Source organism: Mangifera indica, chromosome 6 (genome assembly GCF_011075055.1).
Source record: "Mangifera indica cultivar Alphonso chromosome 6, CATAS_Mindica_2.1, whole genome shotgun sequence".
NCBI classification, from domain to species: domain Eukaryota; kingdom Viridiplantae; phylum Streptophyta; class Magnoliopsida; order Sapindales; family Anacardiaceae; genus Mangifera; species Mangifera indica.
This window is the reverse complement of record NC_058142.1, coordinates 17,725,122-17,749,261: the sequence shown is the minus strand read 5'-3', so window position 1 is coordinate 17,749,261 and position 24,140 is coordinate 17,725,122. Positions and strand designations below refer to the sequence as shown.

The 24,140-nt window shown below is 29.2% G+C and overlaps 1 protein-coding gene and 1 long non-coding RNA gene across 2 annotated transcripts; both read left to right on the top strand.

Annotated features, from left to right (window-relative positions):
• Positions 1 to 5,049: 5,049 nt before the first annotated feature.
• On the top strand, positions 5,050 to 8,214 carry LOC123218133. Its single transcript, XR_006502629.1, has 2 exons — positions 5,050 to 5,360; positions 7,873 to 8,214. It is a non-coding gene; the product is annotated as an uncharacterized LOC123218133 (long non-coding RNA).
• A 2,454-nt stretch (positions 8,215 to 10,668) lies between these two features.
• On the top strand, positions 10,669 to 18,587 carry LOC123219741 (probable LRR receptor-like serine/threonine-protein kinase At3g47570). Its single transcript, XM_044641724.1, has 6 exons — positions 10,669 to 11,614; positions 11,769 to 11,840; positions 13,046 to 13,117; positions 15,046 to 15,138; positions 15,505 to 17,496; positions 17,995 to 18,587. The coding sequence occupies exons 1-6, from the start codon at positions 10,669 to 10,671 to the stop codon at positions 18,342 to 18,344; spliced, it is 3,525 nt and encodes a 1,174-aa protein (XP_044497659.1). The 3' UTR covers positions 18,345 to 18,587.
• The last annotated feature ends 5,553 nt before the right edge of the window (positions 18,588 to 24,140 follow it).

Sequence of the window (24,140 nt, the reverse complement as noted above, 5' to 3'; positions counted from 1 at the left end):
TGTGTACTGGATTCATTTTATAGTTTAGATAATAGTCTTTAGTCAACATGTTCACCTTATATCTGACCAGTAAATAGAGAACAATAATTTATACATGCATAATAATATAAATATTTACTTTAAACAAAATATATATATTTTTATTTAAATATAAATAAATTAAGTGAAAATAAAAAATATATTTTTAAAATATAAATAAATTAAGCCAAAATTCAATAATAAGACGTGGCCAATCCAATATTTTTTTCCAAATCTTTCCAACCAAAATCAGTTTTCTAATAGTTTTTCATTTTTAAAATTGAACCAATTGACTAATCAATAATATTACGAAAATTGTAATATTTAACAATATGTTGATTTACTTAATTGAATTTCACTAGAATTAAATTGAAGTGATTTAGACTGAATCCAAATTGAAATAATTTTGGTGTAATACAGTATCCATACATTTATTTAAGGTTTCTTAAATCCTTACCTGTTCTTCTGTCAATATTTTGTCTCTGCAACAAGTTTTGTTGGTCGATTGCTCAATATAATTTTTTTTCGTGCAAAATATAGATCTCTCTATCTTTTCTGGTATGTTCGAGATAGATTGATATATATATATATATATATATATATATATATATATATATATATATATATATATATATATATTAAAGAAGAATCACGTGAATACTATTCTCTGCAATATTCTCATGTTTCTGCAATCAAATTTATCAAGGATTTAGGGTGGTCTATCGTTGCATAAAATACAAAAATAATTGTTATAAAAAACAAAAAGGGTTGGCCGCATGCATCTCTAATCAAATTTAGTAAGGATTTAGGGAGGGTCTACCATTGCATAGAATGCAAGGATAATACTTATAAAAAACAAAAATGGCTGGCGTTGAACCCTTGGCGCAACGCCAACCTTATTTAATTGTTTAGCGCAACCCCAACCTTATTTAATTGTTTAATTTTATTAAGGGTTGGACATGCCAACCCTTTTTGTTTTTTATAGCATACTGCCAACAATTTTTTATTTATTCTTCTGATTAATTTACTGTTATGTTATGTTTTTTACAAAAGCTTTTTCAGATAAAATTATTCTTTCTTGACATGTCTGTTGCTTTCTTTGCATGAATAATTCACTTAATAATTCAACTGCCTATCAGATTCAAACTTCATATGAATAATTCTTGACACTATATTTCCATTTTTTCAAATTAAGCTCCAAATGCAATACCAATGGAATCTGACAGGGAGTTTGAATCTGGGAGGCAGTTGAATTATTGAGTGAATTATTCATGTAAATAATGCAACAGATATGTCAGAAAAGAATAATTTCATTTGAAAAAGCTTTTGTAAAAAATATAGTATAACAGTAAATTAATCAGAAGAATAAATAAAAAAGGTGGGAAAAAGGGTTGACAGTATGCTATAAAAAACAATAAGGGTTGGCGTTGCGTCAAGGGTTCAACGCCAACCCTTTTTGTTTTTTATAAATATTATTCCTGTATTTTATGCAACGGTGGATCCTCCCTAAATCCTTGATAAATTTGATTAGAGAAGCATGTCATCAACCCTTTTTGTTTTTTATAACAATTATTTCTGCATTTTATGCAACGATAGACCATTCTAAATCCTTGATAAATTCGATTGCAGAAGCATGAGAATATTGTAGAGAATAGTATTCACGTGATTCTTTTTTAATATATATATATATATATATATATATATATATATATAGAGCAATCTATCTCGAACATACCAGAAAAGATAGAGAGATCTATATTTTGCACAAGAAAAAATTATATTGAGCAATCGGCCGATAAAACTTGTTGCAGAGACGAAATATTGACAGGATCACAGGTAAGGATTTAAGAAACCTTAAATAAATGTATGAGTACTGTATTGCACCAAAATTATTCAATTTGGATTCAGTCTAAATCACTTCAATTTAATTTTAGTGAAATTCAATTAAGTAAATCAACATTGTTAAATATTACAATTTTCGTAATATTGTTGATTAGCGAATTGGTTCAATTTTAAAAATGAAAAACTATTAGAAAACTGATTTTGGTTGGAAAGATTTGGAAAAAAGTATTGGGTTAGTCACGCCTTCTTATTGAATTTTGGCTTAATTTATTTATATTTTAAAAATACATTTTTTATTTTCACTTAATTTATTTATATTTAAATAAAAAAATATATATTTTGTTTAAAGTAAATATTTATATTGTTATGCATGTATAAATTATTGTTCTTTATTTATTGGTTAGATATAAGATGAACATGTTGACTAAGGACTACTATTTAAACTATAAGATGAATCCAGTGCACAACATGTTTATTCATCTTGGTGTCATGCATGAGAGATTATGATTTAAAAGACAAGCGCATAAAATTAACTCAAAAGGAGCAGATATCTAGATTATTACGGTCATTACCAGATTATTGGACTCCAATAATTTATGATCTTGTCCAAGATAAAAAATTCAAGAATTATTGACAATGTGTAGATGAATTACGGCTCGCTGAAGAACACAAAATTGTAATGAATATAAGAAAGTCAACATCTTTTTCTATTTTCCCAAATCAACGAAGTGCGACACATGCAGGCTATGATAACATTATAATAATTTTGTCTTAGATAAAGTTACTCGTAATATTGTTAGAGATAGAGAAAATATGTTTTCTCAATCTGATTGGTGGAGATCGAATCCATATAAATATGGAGAACGTTTGGTTATCAAGATGCTCTGTTTTAAATCGTAAAAATCTTAAACAAAAAATGGTTCAGAAGTTAGTCATAGTAATTAAATTTTATGTCCAAATTATGAAGATGTTGAAATAATCTAATATATTTTATAGTTATTTGTGACAATTCTAAGAGTGATGAAAAATATAATATATTATATGTCCAAAAAATTATTAATAAATTGACTTAAAAAATTGGTTGGCGTTAACCATTTAATTATAAACCTTAAATATTATAATTAAAAATATAATATGATTATAAATATATTATAATATTATAATGGGTTGACGGCAACGCCAGCGTTTAGCATTAACGCCAAGGGTTCGCTAGCGCTAGCGAACCCTTGCTTTAACTTATATATTATATAAAATATAATATAATATTTTAATAATATTATAATATAATTCTATTAAATAATATTAATATAATTATGATTAATAATATTAATATATTATAATATATTATATAATATAATATATTATATATAATTATAATTATATATTATAATATATTAAATATAATATATTATATATTAATATATAATATATTATAATATATATTAAATAATATATAATATAATATAATATTAATATAATAATATTATTTAATAATATATATTATAATATTATTTAATAATATATATTATAATATTATATATACATATAAGGGTTGGCGTCGCCAACCCTTATATGTATATATATTAAGGCGCCAATCTTTAATACCCAGAATTTCACGCCAATGTTTTTTTTTTCCAGTTAAGCATAAATTTTTTTTTTAGTTTTAACCCTTAAATACTAATTTTTATTTTTCAGTTAAATCATACTAAATGATCTTCTTCAATGATCATTTATTCCAGGGTATAAAGTGGATGTAGTTAAGTTTTTTTGTGGATTGCTTTTTTTTTTATATCCTCACTTAGAAGAACTCTTAATATGAAGAATTCAGTTTTTTTCTTCCTCTTTTTGTTTTTGAAGATGAGGATGAAGAGAGTAAAGATTTTTTTGTATGATTTATTTCTTTATCACTTTGAAAGAAGATGAAGAAGAGAGAAAAAAGTTACAGAGAAGAGGAGAGAGAATATATGTATAAAAGATTAAAGAGAGATATTTTAGAGAAGGTGATTATTGTTATGGTATATTTGTTTAAGTTTTAAGATATATAATATTTTTGTATATATAAAATAAAATAGTGATAAAAATTTCAATTTCTCTTTTACTTGTAAGGGTGGTCAAACTTCCCTTTCTATGGTACCATAGAATTGTAAAAATCTTTAGCTAGAAAACAAAACGAGCACCAAGTTTTGTAATTAGGAAAATATGAAATGTATCGCAAGACAAGCATTTACTACCACATAGGCTATGTTTAACTTGGCTATGGATTTCAAGTTGTTGCTTAAAACAATAAAAGCTATGGTTTTATTACTATTGCATTAGAAAATTAATAATAAGCAATGGTTGCAAAAAACTGTAGTATTATGGAACATAAAGCAACGGATTTAATAATTTTGATTAGAAAATTAACAATAAACAACAATTACATAAAAACCGTGGCATTATGGAATAAAAATCAATAGATTTAATAGTGTTGTATTATAAAATTAACAATAAGGTACGGTTGCAAAAATATGGTAGTGTTCTGGGATATAAAGTAGCACATTTAATAATCATTATAATATATCAAAATTTTAGCTATAGTTTAATTAGATATAAAATGTTATGATGCATCAAATTAAACTGACATTTCATGAAGGCACCAAACATTATTTTTCTGTTCCTAATCAATTTGCACCAATTTCATAAAACATTTAGTTTCTTTTTTCACGCCAATCTAAAATCAAGTTGACCTTGTCTTGAAAGTTGGTTCAACTTATTTTGACTTGACTCAAATTTGAGACTGGTTTAAATCGAGAGGGTTGTTACTTCTTGAAACTAAGTCGAGCTCAAACTAAAGAGTTTGACTTTATTTAGCTTGAGTTCAACGTAAATTAAAAAATGAGTTAAATCAAATCGAGTTGACTTATAAGAGTAAATTAATTCAGTTTGAATCTAAACTTACTTGAGCCGAACCAATTTGAGATTTTCAAGAAATTCAAATCAATGTAGTTTCAATATCCAAGCTTAACATATAAAAATGTCTTTTGTATTTTCAATTAATTATCATAATGTTATAGCTAAATAAAAAAAGAAACTTATTTTTTTTAATTAAATCCCAAACCTCCGTGATTTATTTTTTCTATTAAATCTTGTTTTTTAATTAAAATCTTATTAGGAAAAACCTTATTTGTTTTATTAAATCCCAAACCTCCCTTGCCTTATTTTTCCTATTCAAGCCCAATCCTTCTGCCTTGCACAATTCTCTCCCCAATGGAAATAAGCGCTCTTCAATCTCAAACCTCCCTGCCTTGCTTGATTCTCTCTCTAGTAGCCATAAACACTCTTCAATCCCAAACCTCCCTGCCTTGCACAATTCTCTCTCCAGCAGCCATAAGTTCTCTTCAATTTGAAGATTCAAGATTGTTGTAGTCACGCCCGAGTCTTCTTCAATCTCCAGTGAAAGAATCATTAGTGGAGTTCAGCCCTCTTTCTCTTTCATCACTTCCAGTTCCGCCGTATTCCAGGTGAGGTATTTTAACTCTTCTTCTCTTTGGTCTCTTTGTTTATATAATTTCTCTTAGTCTAGATCCACTAACATATTCAAATAAAAGAATCAATGGGTTTTTGACCATTTTAGACTACTAGATCCACCAACACTTAATACATTAGATTTACCTAGGGAAAATCCATGGATTGACCTTGTGTAAATTGTATCTATTTTTCTTTACAGCAACAATTTTCTTTCATATAGAATAAAATATGATATAGAAGCGAAGTTTTATTATTAATTATTGGTATTGTTATTGGTAAATCAGTCCTTGATTTTATGGATGCTTTATCATATGAATAATTTGTCCTTGTATTGTGTTAAGGGTTATGCTTTTGATGAATATATGATAAGTTGGATGCTGACTCTACTATTTGTAAATTATTATTTTGTATTAGCTCATGATCATAAAGTTAATTGTGTAGAAGTCGGCCTTAATTTTGCGTTTTGTGCCTTAGTTTTGGGTGATGGTTTGGTGTTGATGCAATAGTTTAACATGCAACAAGAATCAATTAATACTTGAATATTTTTTATTTAGAAGTCTATGATTGGTATTTGGTAGTTGTTGACTCTGTTTAATTAACTTTCCCTCAAGTTGGAATTGGGACAAAAAAACTTAGAAGCCTTAATTAATTAATTTTAACTTGTCAAAATCACGAGTTTAAAAAATTCCCATAAAAATCAACTAATTAATTAAGTTCGAGCTTGAACTTAAACCAAAATCGAGCTCGATTCCTCTCAAACAAATTGAACTCGGTTTAATTTGAACTCTACTCAAATCCAACCCTTGAGATAAACAAACAATCTGGAATCCAACATTGATTTCATTTATTTTTGTAACCAATATGGAAATAAAGAAATGAAGCCATGTGGGTAGATTAAATATTATGCAGTTCTTTATCGTTCTTCTCCAGGGTCTACCTATTTATTGATTAGAGAAATATAGAAACATATTTTAGGCATTGACATTAAGCCTTAGTCATGGGTAGATCTAGTTTAATGTGACCATAATTTATATAATATAACACAATTCTAAAGAGTTTGTTGCAAGCATGGAAGACAGCAAATAAAAAGACACCTAAGACTGCATGGAAGACAATAATTGTAGCTCCATTTTAGCTTGAATTATGTCTAAAAAATTTATATTTCTTGCATGTACAACGCGCCATTCTCCTTTACTTTTTCAACAATTTTGTTTATTTGGGTGGCTTAGAGCTAACAATGCTTGTCTCATAGTGCATTGAACGTGAATTTTTATGATTACTTACGCATCTAATCCTTGTTTATGTATCTAACCGGCTTTCAAATAAACAAGGAACATAAATACTTTGATAATTAGTGCAAGATTCACGTCTTCCCAATCTAAAGATTATGCATTTATATGGTTTAAACAATGCAGTATCCTTATATATCATAGGTTCATAAAAAGTTAATTTTGTGTGTATTATATATTTATTCATAAAAAGTTGTAATATAATTGTTTTTTCTTCAATTTTGTTGATTTGTGCAGTGAAATTTGACCACAGTAAATCATATGTACGAGTTATTAATTCAAATATAAAATGGGTTATAGTTTTTATGAATGCGAGCATATAATGGTTTATTAATTATATTATGATATTTGGTTAAATAATAATTTAATTGACTTTTTTTTCTTTTTTTTTGAAGGATGGTGATTTTATGATTATTAAGAACACTTGTGATTTAGGCCTTTTTTAAGGATAACTGTCATCTAAGGACATAAATTCTCTTTTTGGATTATGATGAGATGTGTTAAAATTATTTATGTTAACTATTTATTTTACAAGTTTGGATTACTTAACTTTAAATTGAAAATTCTTTTGTTGCAATATATGACTTTCTTTTTTATTCTTTTATTACTTATTTGATTACCTATTTTAATATCTTTAGGTCATATATTATCTATTTAAAATAGGGCAAAAGAGAAAAATAAAACAAAATAGTTGTATTATGTACACAATCTGTTGTATTAAATGCATATAGCTAGTACAACAACAAATATACAATTGTTGTTTTAACCATTAAAATTTTTGTCTTTATAATATTATTAATCGTTGCAATAGTTAAATAGTCATCGCTTAAAAATGACACAATCTATTGTTTAAAATATTTAAAATTATTGTCTAATGTTTTTATAATCGTTGGGTTAGATAAATAGCTGTTGGTTAAAAATGATACAATCCATTGTTTAAAATAGTTTATAACCGTTGCTTAATATCCTTAATAACTGTTGTCTTAGCTAAAGAACCGTTGCTTGAATATGACATAGTCCGTTACTTAAAATAACTTATAATCATCGCGTAAAGTTTTTGATAATTGTAGCCTTTAGTAATCTAAACTGTTGCATTGGGGACTAAACAAGTTGTTAGCTTAGATCGCATCAAAACTGTTGCATTTGGGTAGTAATGTAGCTGCTATTTTTACTGTTGGCTGATCGAATAAAAACTGTTGTCTATTATCTAATGTAGCAGAGACATTTGTGGCAGCTACGATTTCATTGCCTAAAGTCTAAAGCCACAGTTTTATGGGCCTTTAGTAGGAAAAGTCAACCACTGTGTTACGCATTAGAAGGGATTTTCTAAATGCAACTAGAGATTTCTCATGTAATTGATGGACATATGAAAGAAAGTGTTAGAAACAAAGACAATTAGGAATTCATGGAATCGTCTATGGTTGGAATTGCACCAACTTCAATTATAAGCCACTACCTGTTTCTCACTCATGTAACGGTTAAGGTGTAACCGCTAGTCATTATCTGCTATGTTATAATCAACAATTTGAACTTATCCTATAAAGAACCGTTTTACAATTTTAAAAAAAATGAAAATTCTAGTAGAATTTGGTCTAGAAATAAGGATCCTAACATAGTTTAAGTTATATATGGCTTTTTTATATATATATAAACACATTATTTTTTTGTTTGTATAAATAGAACAACAGACATAACAATTCATTAATAAATACATTCATAGAAATAAGAGAGGAGTGAGAAAATATTGAAACAATATTAACTTACTTGAACTAACCATAGTTTTGGGTAAATAAGTATAAATCATACGAGTTTTTTTCTTTAGTGTATGTCTATTTGCTTTATTAATCTGGTACATAATTTCTAGTTTGCTTTACATCTATTATTGTATTTGTAGTTACCCTCATCTTCAATCAATCTATATTTAAATGTTGAGTAATATTATATGCATCTTAAGTAAATTTCACATTGTCAAAACACAAGAAAGATATTAGGGTTGTATTTGCCCACATCATTTGGGAAACTAAGATAAGACTAATTAATAGTTTATGAGCTCTTTAAATTATTAAGTGTTTTAGGATGAACCATGTATCCAAAATAAATATTATCTAAACAGTGCATCGAATTACTTAAACTAAGATATTACAATTCAGATCACCATCTTATCCCATTCATACTAATTAAAAAAAAAAAAAAGAAGCATAAAGTGGGATAGATATGTATTACATCATCATGAAATAATATAATGATGCATGTTTGTGTTCTCTTTCGTCTTTGTGTCTAAGTCAAGAAATATAATGGGTTTATATTTGCCCACATGGCTAAGGAAACTAAGATAAAATTGGTTAATAATTTATAAACTTTTTAAACTATTAATAAATATTTTAGGATAAACTGGGTATTTAAAATAAATGAATCTTGACAATGAGTCAAACTACTTAAACAAGCATATTAAAATTCAGATCACCAATATAGAAGAACACTAAATAATTTTTTCCATTCACACTAATTAAAAATAAAAAAAAAAACTTAGTGGGATAAATATGTATTGCATCATCATGAAATAATATGATGATTCATGCTTATGTTCTCTTTCGTCTTTATGTCTAAGTCGGTGTTTTTATATCTTGACACTTTATAAGATAGAAAAATGGGAAACCGCGGGGACATGCATGGTGACTTTTTTCACCTTCGATCACGGTGCATGCTGGCTCCTTCTGCGCACTACGTACGTGCTAGAAGGGATAGAAAAATGGGATAACTTCTTGGACATGGTGACTTTTTTCTTCTTCAATCACAATCCATGTTGACTCCTTCCGCGCACTACATACGTGTTAGAAGGGATAGAAAAATGGGATAACCTTGTTGGACATGGTGACTTTTTTCTCCTTCAATCACAATCCATGTTGACTCCTGCGCACTACATTCGTGTTAGAAGGGACAGAAAAATGGGACAACCTTATTGGACATTGTGACTTTTTTCTCCTTCAATCACAATCCATCTTGACTCCTTTGGCACACTACTTACGTGTTAGAAGGGATGAAACAGTCCAATCTGAGGAATAAAATTTCACGATCATCATGTTGATTATATAAATATAATATGTATCTGCTTGACTTTCACTTTAATCTTGGTTTTAAAGTAATGATACCTTTATGAGGAGTGTTCCTTCGAGGAGAGTTGTTTAACTAGTGATCAAGGAGCATTTCTTGCCCGCCTAATGATAAGGGACACAGATAAACTTTAAATCCAACATGTAATAACGAGAAGACCTTTGTTTATAAACTTTAAGTTCAACATGTGATAATGAGAAGACATTTGTTTTACAACATAATGGTTTAGAGTCTCTTAAAAGGAATTTGTTTTGATCACAATAATAAGATATTTTCTCCTTTCCAATCAAGATATTTTCATTATTACAATATTTTTTATATCCAATTAGGACAAGATTAAACCATTAAAATCATATTTGTATTAAAAATCTTTTTATTATCCAGTATAATTAGTTGTAATTTATTTACACAAGCCTACCACAGAGAGCAAAGGGAACACATAGATGTAGAATGCATACATAATACCTACACTCTTATGCATTCATTCTCCTTGGGATATATTATATAAACTATAACTAATAGTTATACCATAAGCATATACATTATGTTTCACTATTTAGTTTCGTATTTTATTCATATGTCATTATAGAAGACATTAAAGTCTTATTAATTAGATCTTCATCGTTTTTATCTAACCTAACTCACATAAGACTCAGACTACAATTATTGACAAAAACTCTCTTCACACTAACCTTTAAATCAACGTTATGTCACTATTTCTTATCTCTAGAACTTTGAAGTCAAAGTCATTGCTCTTCTTTTTCCTCTTTTTTTTCCTAATTACTTCATTATAGAAAAGAATAATTAATTCATGAAACCGGTGTAAAATATCATTATGGGTACCAATCCACCTTTATATATATATATATATATATATTGCTTCTACTTTTGTTACATTGACATGTACACAAAAGCCTGGCCTCTCATGGAGAAAAATCTTTCCCTTCGCAGTTTATTGGTAGCTTACTTTGTTCAATTTTCAACACTTTCCTTTGTCACTGCAAAACAAACCAACATTTTCACAGACCAACAAGCTCTTCTTGCTTTAAAAGCTCATATAACCCATGATCCCACTAATTTATTGTCCACAAATTGGTCCTCAGCTACCTCCGCTTGTAATTGGATTGGCATCCGTTGTGGTGCCCGTCACCATAGAGTTACAGCTTTGAATATTTCTTACTTTCATCTTACAGCCACTCTTCCTCCTCAACTGGGAAACCTGTCTTTCCTTTCGTCTCTGAGCATTCAAAACAACAGCTTTCATGGCGCTATCCCTGATGAGCTGGCTCGTTTACGTCAACTGAAGCACCTTCAGTTGAGTAACAATAACTTCAATAATATAGAGATCCCATTATGGTTGGGATCCTTAACTAAACTTCAATTATTGGGTTTGAATGAAGTCAAGTTTTCAGGGACTATCCCAGAAGCCCTAGGTAACTTGTCTTCACTTGAAGGACTTCATCTTGATTACAATCAGCTTTCGGGCTCCATTCCCACCTCCATCTTCAACATATCTTCACTGCAAGTACTCAGTCTGTATCATAGCCAACTCTCAGGCTCCTTCCCTTCCATCTTTTTCAACATGCCTTATTTGGTACGTATTAACTTGGGCGATAATGGATTGTCTGGTGGACTCACTGAAACTAAGTTTGATAATCTTCCTAGTTTGGAAGTTCTTTACTTGGATGGAAACATGTTCACTGGCCAAATACCATCCAATTTATCAGGATGCAGAAGCTTGCAATCCTTGGCCTTGTCGCACAATTATTTCACTGGAGCCATGCCGAAAGAAATTGGAAAATTGTCTCAACTTAAGAACATATTTATTGGACACAATAGACTCCAAGGTATATGCTATAATGTTAATTTTATAGTGTAATATCTAATCACATAATAATAAATCATTATTTGTGTACATAATTTTATTATAATCTTATTACTAATTAAGACTTGAAATTTCTAACTAATACAATTGCTCAAATAAATTTGTTGATTTTGTAGGAGAAATTCCCAAGGAGTTGGGCAATTGTACACAACTAGAATCATTAATACTTGCAAATAATCAGCTCACTGGTTCGTAATTATTTTTTATTATCTTCTCTTCAATGTGTTTAGATTTAGATTGGGAATTAATCTAATGAAAAAGTTGATTCATGGAACAACTGGTTTGATTGTTTGGTTAGAATGGTGACATTAATATGAAATAATTAAAATTTTAAATTAGATTTTAATCACATAATATTATCATGTAATCAGAATGATGATCAGATTAATTTAACTTAATTGAATCATAATTTGATAGTATTCACTCTATTCAACCTAAGTCAATTTGATCTAGTTGTTGAAATAGATTTTAAATATGATTTGTATTAGATTTGACACTGGTTTCTGATCAGACTAGCTGGTCCAATTTGAATTTTTAAACAATATTCCCAAATTGAAATAACATTATTTATTTGGGATAATAACACTAAAAAGTATCAAATTATCTCTTTTTTTTTTTCTATAAAAATATCAAACTTTGTTTATTTTTATTGAATTGACTGAAATTCCACATTTTCATTTTAAAAAAATAAAACTTTTAGATTTTTTAATTAAAGGAACTAAATTTTCACCATTTTTATTAAAGGTAGGTAACTAATCACCTTACTTTTAGAAACAAAATAAAGCAAACAATTCTAATTGTACTTATTTAATATATTCAATAAAAAATACAAAAAGTTTTATCTCATTTACAAGAAAATTTGAAAGTTTGTTTTCTTTAATAGAAAAATATGAGATTTTGTCCATTCAATAGAAAAAAATATTTGATTTCTTTAATAAAAAAAAAAATGATAGCTCAATATCTACAATTATGGTTATCCTTTGGAAAAATTGTTGACCATTAAAAATTACATACTTAATAAAAAATGTAGAATAAGGAACACTTAAAATATTATTGAAAAAAATTCTCATGTGGAGAATGCCCACATTTTTTTTAAAAAAATGTTATTGTTTATTGTATCATTTAATGTTAAAAAACAAAGAGCAATCATATGTGCACACAATTTTGAGTGCACAATAAAGTATATAAATAATATATTATCATATAATTAGATATTACTTTATCCTTAATTCAAAATCACTCAATCACATGTTGATAGATCATTTATATATTCAATTATGTACTTAAAACTTTATGCACTTGAAAAAGAAAATCAGGTAACTTTCAGCCTTTGACAAGAAAAATTGGAAAATTGTTTGTTTTTAATGTTATCCTGTTCAATTTTTTTTCTCAGGAGCTATTCCGAAAGATATTGGAAACTTGATTCAACTCTCCTTGATTTATCTTGACTACAATAATATTCAGGGTATGATTTTCTTGACACCCATTAATTTCCATAATTTAAATTATTGTATTATCTTTGAAGTTAAGACATTATGGATCATGTGATAGTCTTTATCATTTCATATATAGAACTTCCCCTCTTTCCACTAGAGGTAATATCAGTCAAACCGGTTTCGAATCCATAAATGAATCAAGACTGAAGTATTCTTTTTTTATTCGGATAATGTTTCTTTTTCTTTGATGATTATTCTTTTCTCCAATATTACTATTCATCAATTCGGCGGACTCATACTTAAATTCATCTTTCTTGATTCCAACTCATATACCCCCACCTTTCTCCACAGCTTCACGGAAGAATGATTAAAGTGACAACCACTAACTTAGAGCAGCCCACAACTACTATACTTTCACACCACTTGAACATATAAAGGATCCTTGACCAATGTTTAGGTTATTGTAATGGACTGAATCAATTAAATTTTTTTACTAATTAATATTCTTGATCTTCTTCTTTACTTGCCCCCCACTACAAATTGTAAAGGGCAATCACCTATTCTTGGCTTTCAAAGTTACTGATGCTTTCTTTTACATAATCCACTTAAATTCTTTATGACTATAAATTAGGCCAGATGATTATTTCCCACCCAAGGTTTAATGAAATGCCACATTTTCAACCTTTAAGTTTAAAAAAATCAAATTTTCAGTTGTTATTCGCTTTTATTGATAAATTTTGTTTGGTTTTTCTAAAAATAATTGTTTTACCCTTTTATTAGAATTACAAAACTATCATAAACACTTAATGTAAATGTCAAATTATCACTATAACCTTACTAACTTAAAAAATTTACTACTCAGATTTCTAAAAGATATCAAAATTTTAACAAACTTTAAATGTTATGTTTTTGTCTAATTTTTTAATGGTGTAACTGTTATTTTTTAAATTGTCAAAGGACATGTTAAAATTTATATATTTAAAAGTACCCTCAAACATTTTTTGAATTTTAAAATCTCTTGAAAATTTTCATTAGCATTTCTAATATTATAAAAAATTAAGTTCTACTCTAAACAAACGTTGTTTTGAAAAAGAAAAAATAGAAAAACTAAAGAAAAAATAATAACAAAAAATAAGGAGGAAACATAAAGAATAAAATAAAATAGAGAAATTTATGCAAATGACTGTAAGACCTTCTTGCTTGATGGAATTCATCAACAAAAATTAATGCTAGATGATAATCTTTTTTTTTTAAACTTAAATTGTGAGAATTTGTCATTTTAACAAACCTTAGGTGGGAAATAATCTTTTTTGGCCTATAAATTATTATTGCTTTTACATATGCCCCACATAATCACTGAAATCTTAAAGATGCTTCCACTAAACTTTCGATAGGATTGTATATAACCCTCAACTGGTTTCTCATGACATTCAATTGTCCAACACAAAAAACAGATATTGTCTGACGATGTCATATTCAATATACCAGCATACGCGAAATCTCCTAAATATTGTATATGAAAAGCAAGACATATAAAATGACTTTCATGCAACTCAAGAGAGACCCCATATAGTTTTACCGTATATTCAACTTTTTTATAGGGAAAATAATCTTACACCTGTATTATTTTGGTTGATTTATTAAGATCCATTAACTTTAGAAATTAACAATGACTCCAAGGCAGCAAGCTTTAAAAAGAAAAACAAACAGAAGGATATTAACACTTATAGGCAAATCACAAGGGAGATGTTGGGCATATAGTCATCCCACATTGCTTAAAAATGATAACATAACATTGATTAAATCTGAAAAGCAAAACTGTGGCAAATTGAATAATATCTTGAGAATAAACTAGATGTCACAAATATTCACAATTCTTTAATCTTGACTTTTCTGTTTCTCTTTTAGATTAATCATTTTTTATTAGATGAAATGAGATCTTTGAATTAATTCACAGGACCATTGCCAAAGGAAATTGGAAATTTGACTCAGCTTCAATATATGTTTATTTCTGGCAATAAACTCCAAGGTATGATATATGCAATTGGATAATATAAATAGGTATAAATTTAATTTGATCTAAGTTGAGCCTAGGGTTGGTTTGAGCTCAAATAAAAAACATAATGTCTTATTCGGGCTCATTCAAACTGGTAAACAATATCACCAAATGATCGATGACGATGTAAACAATATCGTCGGAGATATAAAATGTGTCGCTAACAAGATAAACAATGTCATCTAATAAAAAACAAGCCAAGACGTCAAGCTAGAGCTCTTGCTCAAAATCAACTCATTCAAGTTGAGCCATGGATTTGATTCAAGCTCAAACTGGATCCAACCCTAAATAAAAAATATATAGTTTTATAGTAAAATATAATTAATCCACCAAATGATGAGCTCTCATATTAATTTTCAGGTGAGATTCCAAGTGAAATTGGAAATCTTCATAATCTACAATATCTGGTACTTAATTTTAACAATTTAGTCGGCGTGGTTCCAACAGCTCTCTTCAATATATCAATGATGAAACATCTTTCTGTTGTGGAAAATAAGCTTTCTTTCTCAGGATTTCTTTCTTCAAACATTCAACTTCCAAATCTTAAAGGTCTTCACTTGGGTTCTAATTGTTTTAGTGGGAGATTTCCGAACTTTGTCTTCAATTCTTCCAAGCTCTTTATTCTTGATATTTCAGAAAACTCATTCTCTGACTTCATTCCTGATACAACTGGAAATTTAAGAAATCTTGGGTGGCTTGTCTTATCTGATAATTTCTTGACATCTTATACCCCAAATTTGAGCTTTCTTTCCTCCTTGACCCTTTGCAGGAATTTAAAGTATTTAGAGTTGAATGGAAATCCATTGAATGGCATTCTGCCAAGTTCCATAGGGAATCTCTCTATTTCTTTGGAAAGTATTCACATGAATGACTGCAATATTAGTGGCAACATTCCCAGAGAAATAAAAAATTTGAAAAACTTGATAGATTTGCAGTTGGAAAACAATGAATTGATTGGATCTATCCCAGTTACACTAGGTGGACTACAAAAACTCCAGGGTTTGAACCTTGGAAATAATAAACTAAAAGGGTCCATCCCGGATGATCTTTGTGGACTGAATAAATTACGTGACTTGCAATTAGATGGTAACAAGATTTTTGGATCCATACCTGCATGCGTGGGCAATCTCACTACACTAAATAAACTGTCGTTGGCCTTCAATAGGTTAGCTTCTTTCATACCCTCAACTTTATGGCAGCTTGAGAACATGTTGTACTTTAATTTGTCATCAAATTTTCTAAATGGGTCTCTCCCTTTAGAAATAGAAGCCCTGAAGGTTGTGATAAATATAGATTTGTCAAGGAATCTGTTGTCTGGCAATATTCCAAACAACATTGGACGTTTAAAAAATCTACAAAATCTATCCTTAGGATGGAATAGAATAGAAGGCTCAATTCCTGAATCAATTGGTGAAATGACAAGCTTGGTCTTCTTGGATTTATCTAGTAACAATCTCTCTGGAGACATTCCTATATCTCTAGAAAAACTCATGCATCTGAAGTATCTAAACTTGTCTTTCAACCGACTAAGTGGCAAAATTCCTGAAAAAGGATCTTTTGGAAACTTTTCGACTAAATCATTCATGGGAAACCTTGCATTATGTGGCTCTCCAAAACTTCAAGTTCCCACATGCAAAACAAACAGTCCTCGAAAACTAAGGGCTAAAAAGGTTATCATATTGATTGTTTTACCGCTAAGCATTGTAGTCACTATCTTGATTCTCACTTTTGTGCTGACCAAAACCCTAAAAAAGAGCACAAAGCCACCCACTAATGTTGAGATGTCTCCACATCATACCTGGAGAAGAATTTCTTACCAAGAACTAATGAAAGCTACAGATGGATTCAATGAGAACAACCTACTTGGAAGAGGAAGCTATGGTTCAGTTTACAAAGGTAGACTTGATGATGGTATGGATCTTGCAGTGAAAGTATTTCACCTACATTTTGATGGAGCAATTAAAAGTTTCAAAACTGAATGTGAACTTTTAAGCAGTTTTCGTCATCGAAATCTTGTCAAAGTCATCAGTAGTTGTACAAATGAGGATTTTAAAGGTCTGATACTCGAGTACATGCCCAATGGAAGCTTGGAGAAATGTTTGTATTCTAAAAATATTGTTTTGGACATTTCACAGAGGTTGAACATCATGATAGATGTTGCTTTAGGTTTAGAATATCTGCATTTTGGTTGTCCAACTTTCATTGTTCATTGTGACTTGAAGCCCAACAATGTCTTGATTGATGAAAATTTGGTTGCCCATTTGAGCGATTTTGGCATTGCAAAGCTCTTAGGTGAAGAAGACTCAATGACTTTGACACAAACCGTTGCCACCATTGGTTACATGGCACCAGGTAAATTTTTCTAACTCTACATTATTTTTATTAAGTTTGTGATTTAATTTACATGAATTTAATATAATTCAATCTATTCAGTATGATTTTTGCACAAATTATAAAATGCGAAATTAGATATAAGGTTTATAAGAACATTTGATTGAGTCATATATTATGAATTCATAGAGCTTCTAAGATCACTTGACTAGTCTTCTTCTCTTAAAATAGGGTTTCAAAGATAGAACCTAACTAGTAGTATATTAGACCCTATCAAGGCTCCAATAAAGCTTAAAACCTATATTGATATTGTCTACCTATATTATTACCTGTAAGCTCATGCGTAAATCTTCATTGGACTATTAAATTATATGGTTTTAATTAAATCAAAATTACAATGAATGTTAACCCACTTCAAAAATTTTCTAACATTCTTTGTTGTTGGTTATTTCCCTTTTACAAACATAAAATCTATTGATGTATACATCTGACAATGGAAATGCATGTGACGACTCCTAGAATATGGAAGAGAAGGAAAAATATCTAGAAAAGGAGATGTTTACAGTTATGGTATCATACTAATGGAAACATTTACAAGGAAGAAGCCAACAGATGAAATTTTTACAGGAGAAAAGAGTTTAAGGAGTTGGGTTGGTGAATCATTAAGCAGCACAGTGATGCAAGTCTTAGACACAAATCTACTAAGAAGGGATGATGAACATTTCTCTAGTAAGGAGGCATGTGTGTCTTCTATCTTGAGTTTGGCTATGGAGTGTACAAGAGAATCGCCATTGGAGAGGATCACCATAGAAGAAGTAGCAATAAGACTCATCAAAATTAGAGTCCAATTTGCAAAATTGGAAACATAAGAGGCAGGAAGGTTTAAAATTTAGGTTAATTTATTTTTATTTTCAATAATAATAATAAAGTTTTAATCCAGGTGATCAGCCTTAACCTTTCACCTTTCTTTCACCTATGCTATCTGTTATTTAACTTTCGGCTCATAAGTTTTTGTTGATGTAAAAAATTTCAAGTTGAACATGAGTCAAGGTTTTTTGTCAATATTAACTCATTATCTTTCTTTCCACATGAAACGTCTTTTGAGAGCAAAACTGTAAAGTCAATGAAAGTTAGAGTGGATAATCCCTTGCAATGGTTTACTATGTGTAAATCGAGGCAACATCAATAGCTTTGATTTGTAGAATGAAATGGATCAGCTTGCTAGCCAACTGCCCATGAATTGAACAACCTAGATTTTAGAGAGGCTATGTGTGAAGATAAAGCAACCTTCAACTTTTTCCTGACAAGAAGTTCTTGTAATGAGTTTTTTTAATTTGATAGATCTTAATGTACTGAAGACAAAATATAGGGGCTTTGAAGAAGTTTCCCTTTTCTAATAAGGATGAATTATATTTTCCTTTATTAAACTTTTTTTTTTTTGTAATATTAAAAATCACTAATCATTTTTTCATTTCCTTTATAGCAAAATCTTTTTTTTTCATTCATTTTGATTTTACAAATGGTAATTTAAAAAAAAATTAAGAAAGCAAACTTCCTGTCAAATTTCTTACTGATGGTAGTCATAAAATTAGAGAGTATGACTTCTCATTTTCCTTGGGTGGATTTGATCCTAAATCACAAGCGATTCTTTTCTTCTTCTTCTTCAGCAATTTGTTGCTACTATTGTGGTAATTCTTCTTCTTTTTCGGTAATTTGAACAAACCAAACTCAATCTTGAGATAACTATTTTGAATTCAAATCAAACTTAAGCTATTCCTTATTTGGATTCAACTCAACTCAAATCTACTCATATCATTTAGTTTTGTGGTTATTAATGTGTACATGGTATAGCCAGTAGCCTATCTCTTTTCAAGGCCAAAGGACTTATTCCTATCCAAAGTATATTATTTTCTCAAATTCTCATCCATTAACTTTAGAAATCTCAAACACCCATTTATCTGTTAATTTTTGTTGTTACTATCAGACGTAAAATCGTTATTTTAAAATTTTTATTTGAAAAAGAATAATTTATCTCTATTTTTCACCTTAATTTTAAAAACTCAAAATTTCCAACCTAACTAACTTAGAAATATTAACTTAATTTTAGAAAGTTACATTTTCACCCCCACCATTTAGGGTTCATAGAGTTTTCATATTTTACTAATAACAACCGCCTCAAATTTTAAAACATTGCACTTACACCCTCAAAATTTTATTTTCTCTTTCTAATAACCATTCTTCCTAGTGATTTTCTTTGGTGTGTCATCAATCTCACCACCAATAAGCCATTTCCCTCCCCAATGGTTTCTCGACATGAAAACCATCGAAATCTAATGAAAATAATGGGATGTGGCACGAATCTATGCCTCGATCGACATCACATGTACCTGGTTCACATCTATGTGATTTTGATCGGTGCATCTATGCATCGATCAATGCATTCGTGCTTCAATTGATGCACAAATCTGTGTGACATCCAATGATTTTCATTAGATTTCAGTGGTTTTCACGTTGGAAAACCACCGAGGAAGGAGAGGATTTATCAATGGTGGAGTTGACAATGCACCAGAGAAAATCATCTAGAAGAATGGTCATAAAAAAAAGAAAATAAAATTTTGGGAATATAAGTACAATATTTTAAATTTTGAAGGGATAATTGTTATCTCTAAAATATGAAAACCTATGAACCCTAAATGGTGGGGGGAAAAAAGCAACTTTCTAAAATTAAGTTAATTTTTTTTTTAAGTGAGTTACGAAGAATTATGAGTTTTTAAAATTGAGGTAAAAAATGTAGATAAATTATCATTTTTTTAAATAAAAATTTTAAAATGATAATTTTATCTTTGATAATAACAACAAAAATTAACAGATAGGTAAATATTTGAAATTGTTTAAGTTAATAGGTAAAAATTTAAAAAAATAATATACTTTGGATAGGAACAAACCCTTTAGCCCTCTTTTCAGTGCCACATCTAGCATTGTTGAAGCCTGCCACTGTTGGCCAACATTATTTTAGGATCCTGGTGGATTTCATATTTGAAAAGGTCATCTAAGCCCTTGCATTTATTACACCGTTCCGTAATGTTTCAATAAAATTATATGCACTAATAAATATTAATATAGATATTAATAATTATATATCATCATATAAATATATAATTTTAAATTAAAGATAAAATAACATTTAATCATACAGTGACTCATTATTAATTAAAACTCATTATAAGTGCCTATAAAATTGCTCTTTAACCTCTATTTTTAGAAGCCTATTGTTATTATAAGTTTACATTTTAAGTTTATTATTTATGTTGTTGTTATTGTTTTATTAGGGGTGGATTCAAGTTAAACTGTCTCAAAAAAGTTAAACTTGAGCTCAATTCAAATTCAAAATAGTTAGTTTAATGTTAGTTCACTCAAATTGGTGAATGGTAATATTAGAAAAGGAAAAGTGTCATTAGAGAAGAAAAATCGTCAAAAATATTAGGAAAACAAGAAAAATAATCGGTAAAGAAAAAAAAATTCTAATGAAGAAAGCTTTGATGCGGATATGCCAGTAAGGTATCAATCTCAAGCCATGCTCCAACAAAATGAGATGATCCTTTTAAACTTGACCAGTTGAAGCTAAACATCAAGCCTAACCCAAATTGACTTGACTCAAATTCACCTCTAATTATTGTTCCATCGGTAAAAAAAGAAAGGTTCCCACAATTTTAATTAAATTTAACGACACTTGATAGTAGGACTAGAGATCGGCTTTTACATGTGGGCACTATGGTCGGTAGATAAATGAGCTAGAAATTAGCTTTTAAAAGCGTTTCAAGTCATGTGTCCAACTTATCCTCAAACTATATATGCAAATGATCCATCAATTTCTGAGGTCCTTTTTATTATTATTATTATTGTTGTTGTTTATTTTATAAATAGTCTAGGAGACACATATCATGTCCAAAATCACTTTTTTATGAACAAAATAGAGAGCAAGACTGAGAGAGATGGCAGCTTCATGGTCCACATCTTGAGGCACAATGTCCATCTATCTGTGCTTGTGTATAAACAGGAAGAAGGCCACCAATCCTTTTCTTTTATGTGATTTGGGACTTGCTTGTAACAGCTTGCTCACTAGACAAGGCCAAACTCAATTATTAATGTTTTTTCTTTATTGTATCAAGATTCTCTATGTGATAATGGCTTTTCAACACTACAGTTTCAGCCTTATATGTGTAGATGATAGGTACTAATGTGTAAAACAATCTAATATAACATCATATGATTAAGTAATCTAATTGTTTATATTATTTTTATTTCAAAATCACTCAATCATATAATGATATATTAGTTTGTTTGTATTTGTTGGTAACTACCAATTATACATGAAGCATTATTGTTAATTTAGTTCGGTTATGAGAAACTCAACCTAAATTTCAATGCATAAAAGCCTTCAAATCGCTTCACCGAACACCATTTGGTTTATCAACAAGTTAGGTAGTAATGTTCAACCCTGACAAATGGTATTAGAGTTCAAATCAATTTACACTTTTTCGGTGACAAGGTACCTTTACTTGGCAAAACATGAACCACCAGACTAATAAACCTTGAGAAGACAAACTCAATTTACACTTCAATAGGAGCATATCAGAAGGTGCCAAGGTGTGCACTCACATCCATTTACTAGAGTGTGGAGTCAAGCCAAGATCTACTAACTCCACATTTAAGATTTTATATCTTAACTGACTGTTTTATTCATGATGGGTATTCATTTCACATTATTATCTTAAAAAAGGTATAATTAGGCTTTTCCGACAATGCTTACTTTGGATAATTCAGACTTTTTCATTTCACATTATTATCTTAAAAATTTACTTTGGGCAATAGCACATTTGAGGCTTTTCCCACTTAATGATGAATTCATGGGCTACAAAATTTATATCTGGGACGAAATGGTCGTTCCACTTGATGGGATGTCCATTCCAAACTAAAACAACCAAAATGCTTTTAAACAGCCAATGAACAACTAATGGAATGACCTCCTTTTGACTTGATACAATGTTTGGAACACTTGTTCACCCCACTGGAATGTCTGTTTGAATACTGGAACTCCTGATTTTTTGTTTGAAAAACATGTTCCAAAATTTGAGTCACCATATCTAACCTAAATAAATATGGCAAAATAATGTATAAGATATTGAGAATATCAAAGAGGTAAATTTTGTCCCAAATTCCTGGGGACACAATCCCTAGGTACTATAATTAGGAAGCATGAAGATATAAATATATTTGAAATTGTCCCACAAAATAATAGGTACATTGTGCAAAAGCAGTGGAATATTAATAGTTTGCACTTTTTAAGTGCCTGTCTCAACTGTCAAGATTATAATTGATAAATAAAATGAGACAATTACTTCATTTCTTAAAATAATGCATTCTGGGGCCTTTTAAAAAAAAAAAAAAAAGCTAGATTAGATCCAAATTGTTAGTGCTTAATTTTTCAGTTCAGACTGAATGAATCAAATTTGAATCAAAGATTGATTTAGTTTTCATAAACAAACTGAGTTTAAGCAGATTCAAACATACAAGTTCCATTCAACTCAAACATAAGCGTAAATCGATTCTAGAACAAAATTATTTACAAATTATTGGCTGAATCAAGATAAATTGTGTGTTTTCCTATTTAGTGTTGAATATAATTATTTGTTTTATTGTTCTGACACTAGTATTTAACAGTTGACAAGTGTTCAGGCCATGAAAAGTTCTCGTTTGTTATGTGCACTTGTAACTTGGCTAAGGATGGGGTCGAACATGAACAAGCACAGTGTCACATAATAAGGCAAAGAAGAATGGTGGGATCTTACAATGGATAGAAAATTATATCAAACATATATTAATTTCTGTTAGAAGAGAGTTGTGTTTCTCCACAGGAAAGCTTACCTCACAAGTTGATATTACTGATAGTTCAGGCCGAATCAAACCTAAACAAGAGTTAATTTGAATTCGATTCGAATAAAAAACAACCATCTCAAGTTTAACTCAAATATAAGAAAAGTTGAAAAATTATCACCAAAGAAAAAGAGTTTAAAATTTCAATTTGAGTTTGGTTTGTTTAAGCCAAAGAAAGAATCTAAGCCCCAGACAATTTGGGTTGCATATGCCCCTAGATATATTGTGAGAAACCTATAATCTCTTTTGTACATATCAAATAATAAGAAGTATAAATAACAATCATGTGTTGTTATTTGTGTAATCTTTGTCATGGAAGTGCCTCTCATTATTTATGCAGATACGCTGGAAAAACACATGGCCTGTCTTTCTTGTGGAGCATTTCAGAAGAGGAAAGCTAGAGCTCTATCTTATGATTGATTATTTATTTATCCAATTACATTATTCATTTCACTAGTGATATTATTCACTTCTATAATGATATTGTTTATTTTATTAACGATTTTTTGATGATATTATATATCAATTTAAATAAGCTCAAATTAAATATTATAGTGTTAATTTAAATTTGAGTTAACTCCAAACTCAATTTGACTAAAATCAAATCTATTTTGATTTATATGGGTTTAAAAATGAATTAATTGTTCAAAACCTTAAAGTACAAAATCAACTGTAGATGACATAACATTTGAAGATCCCCTAGCAAAATCAATTGTTGATGACACAAAACT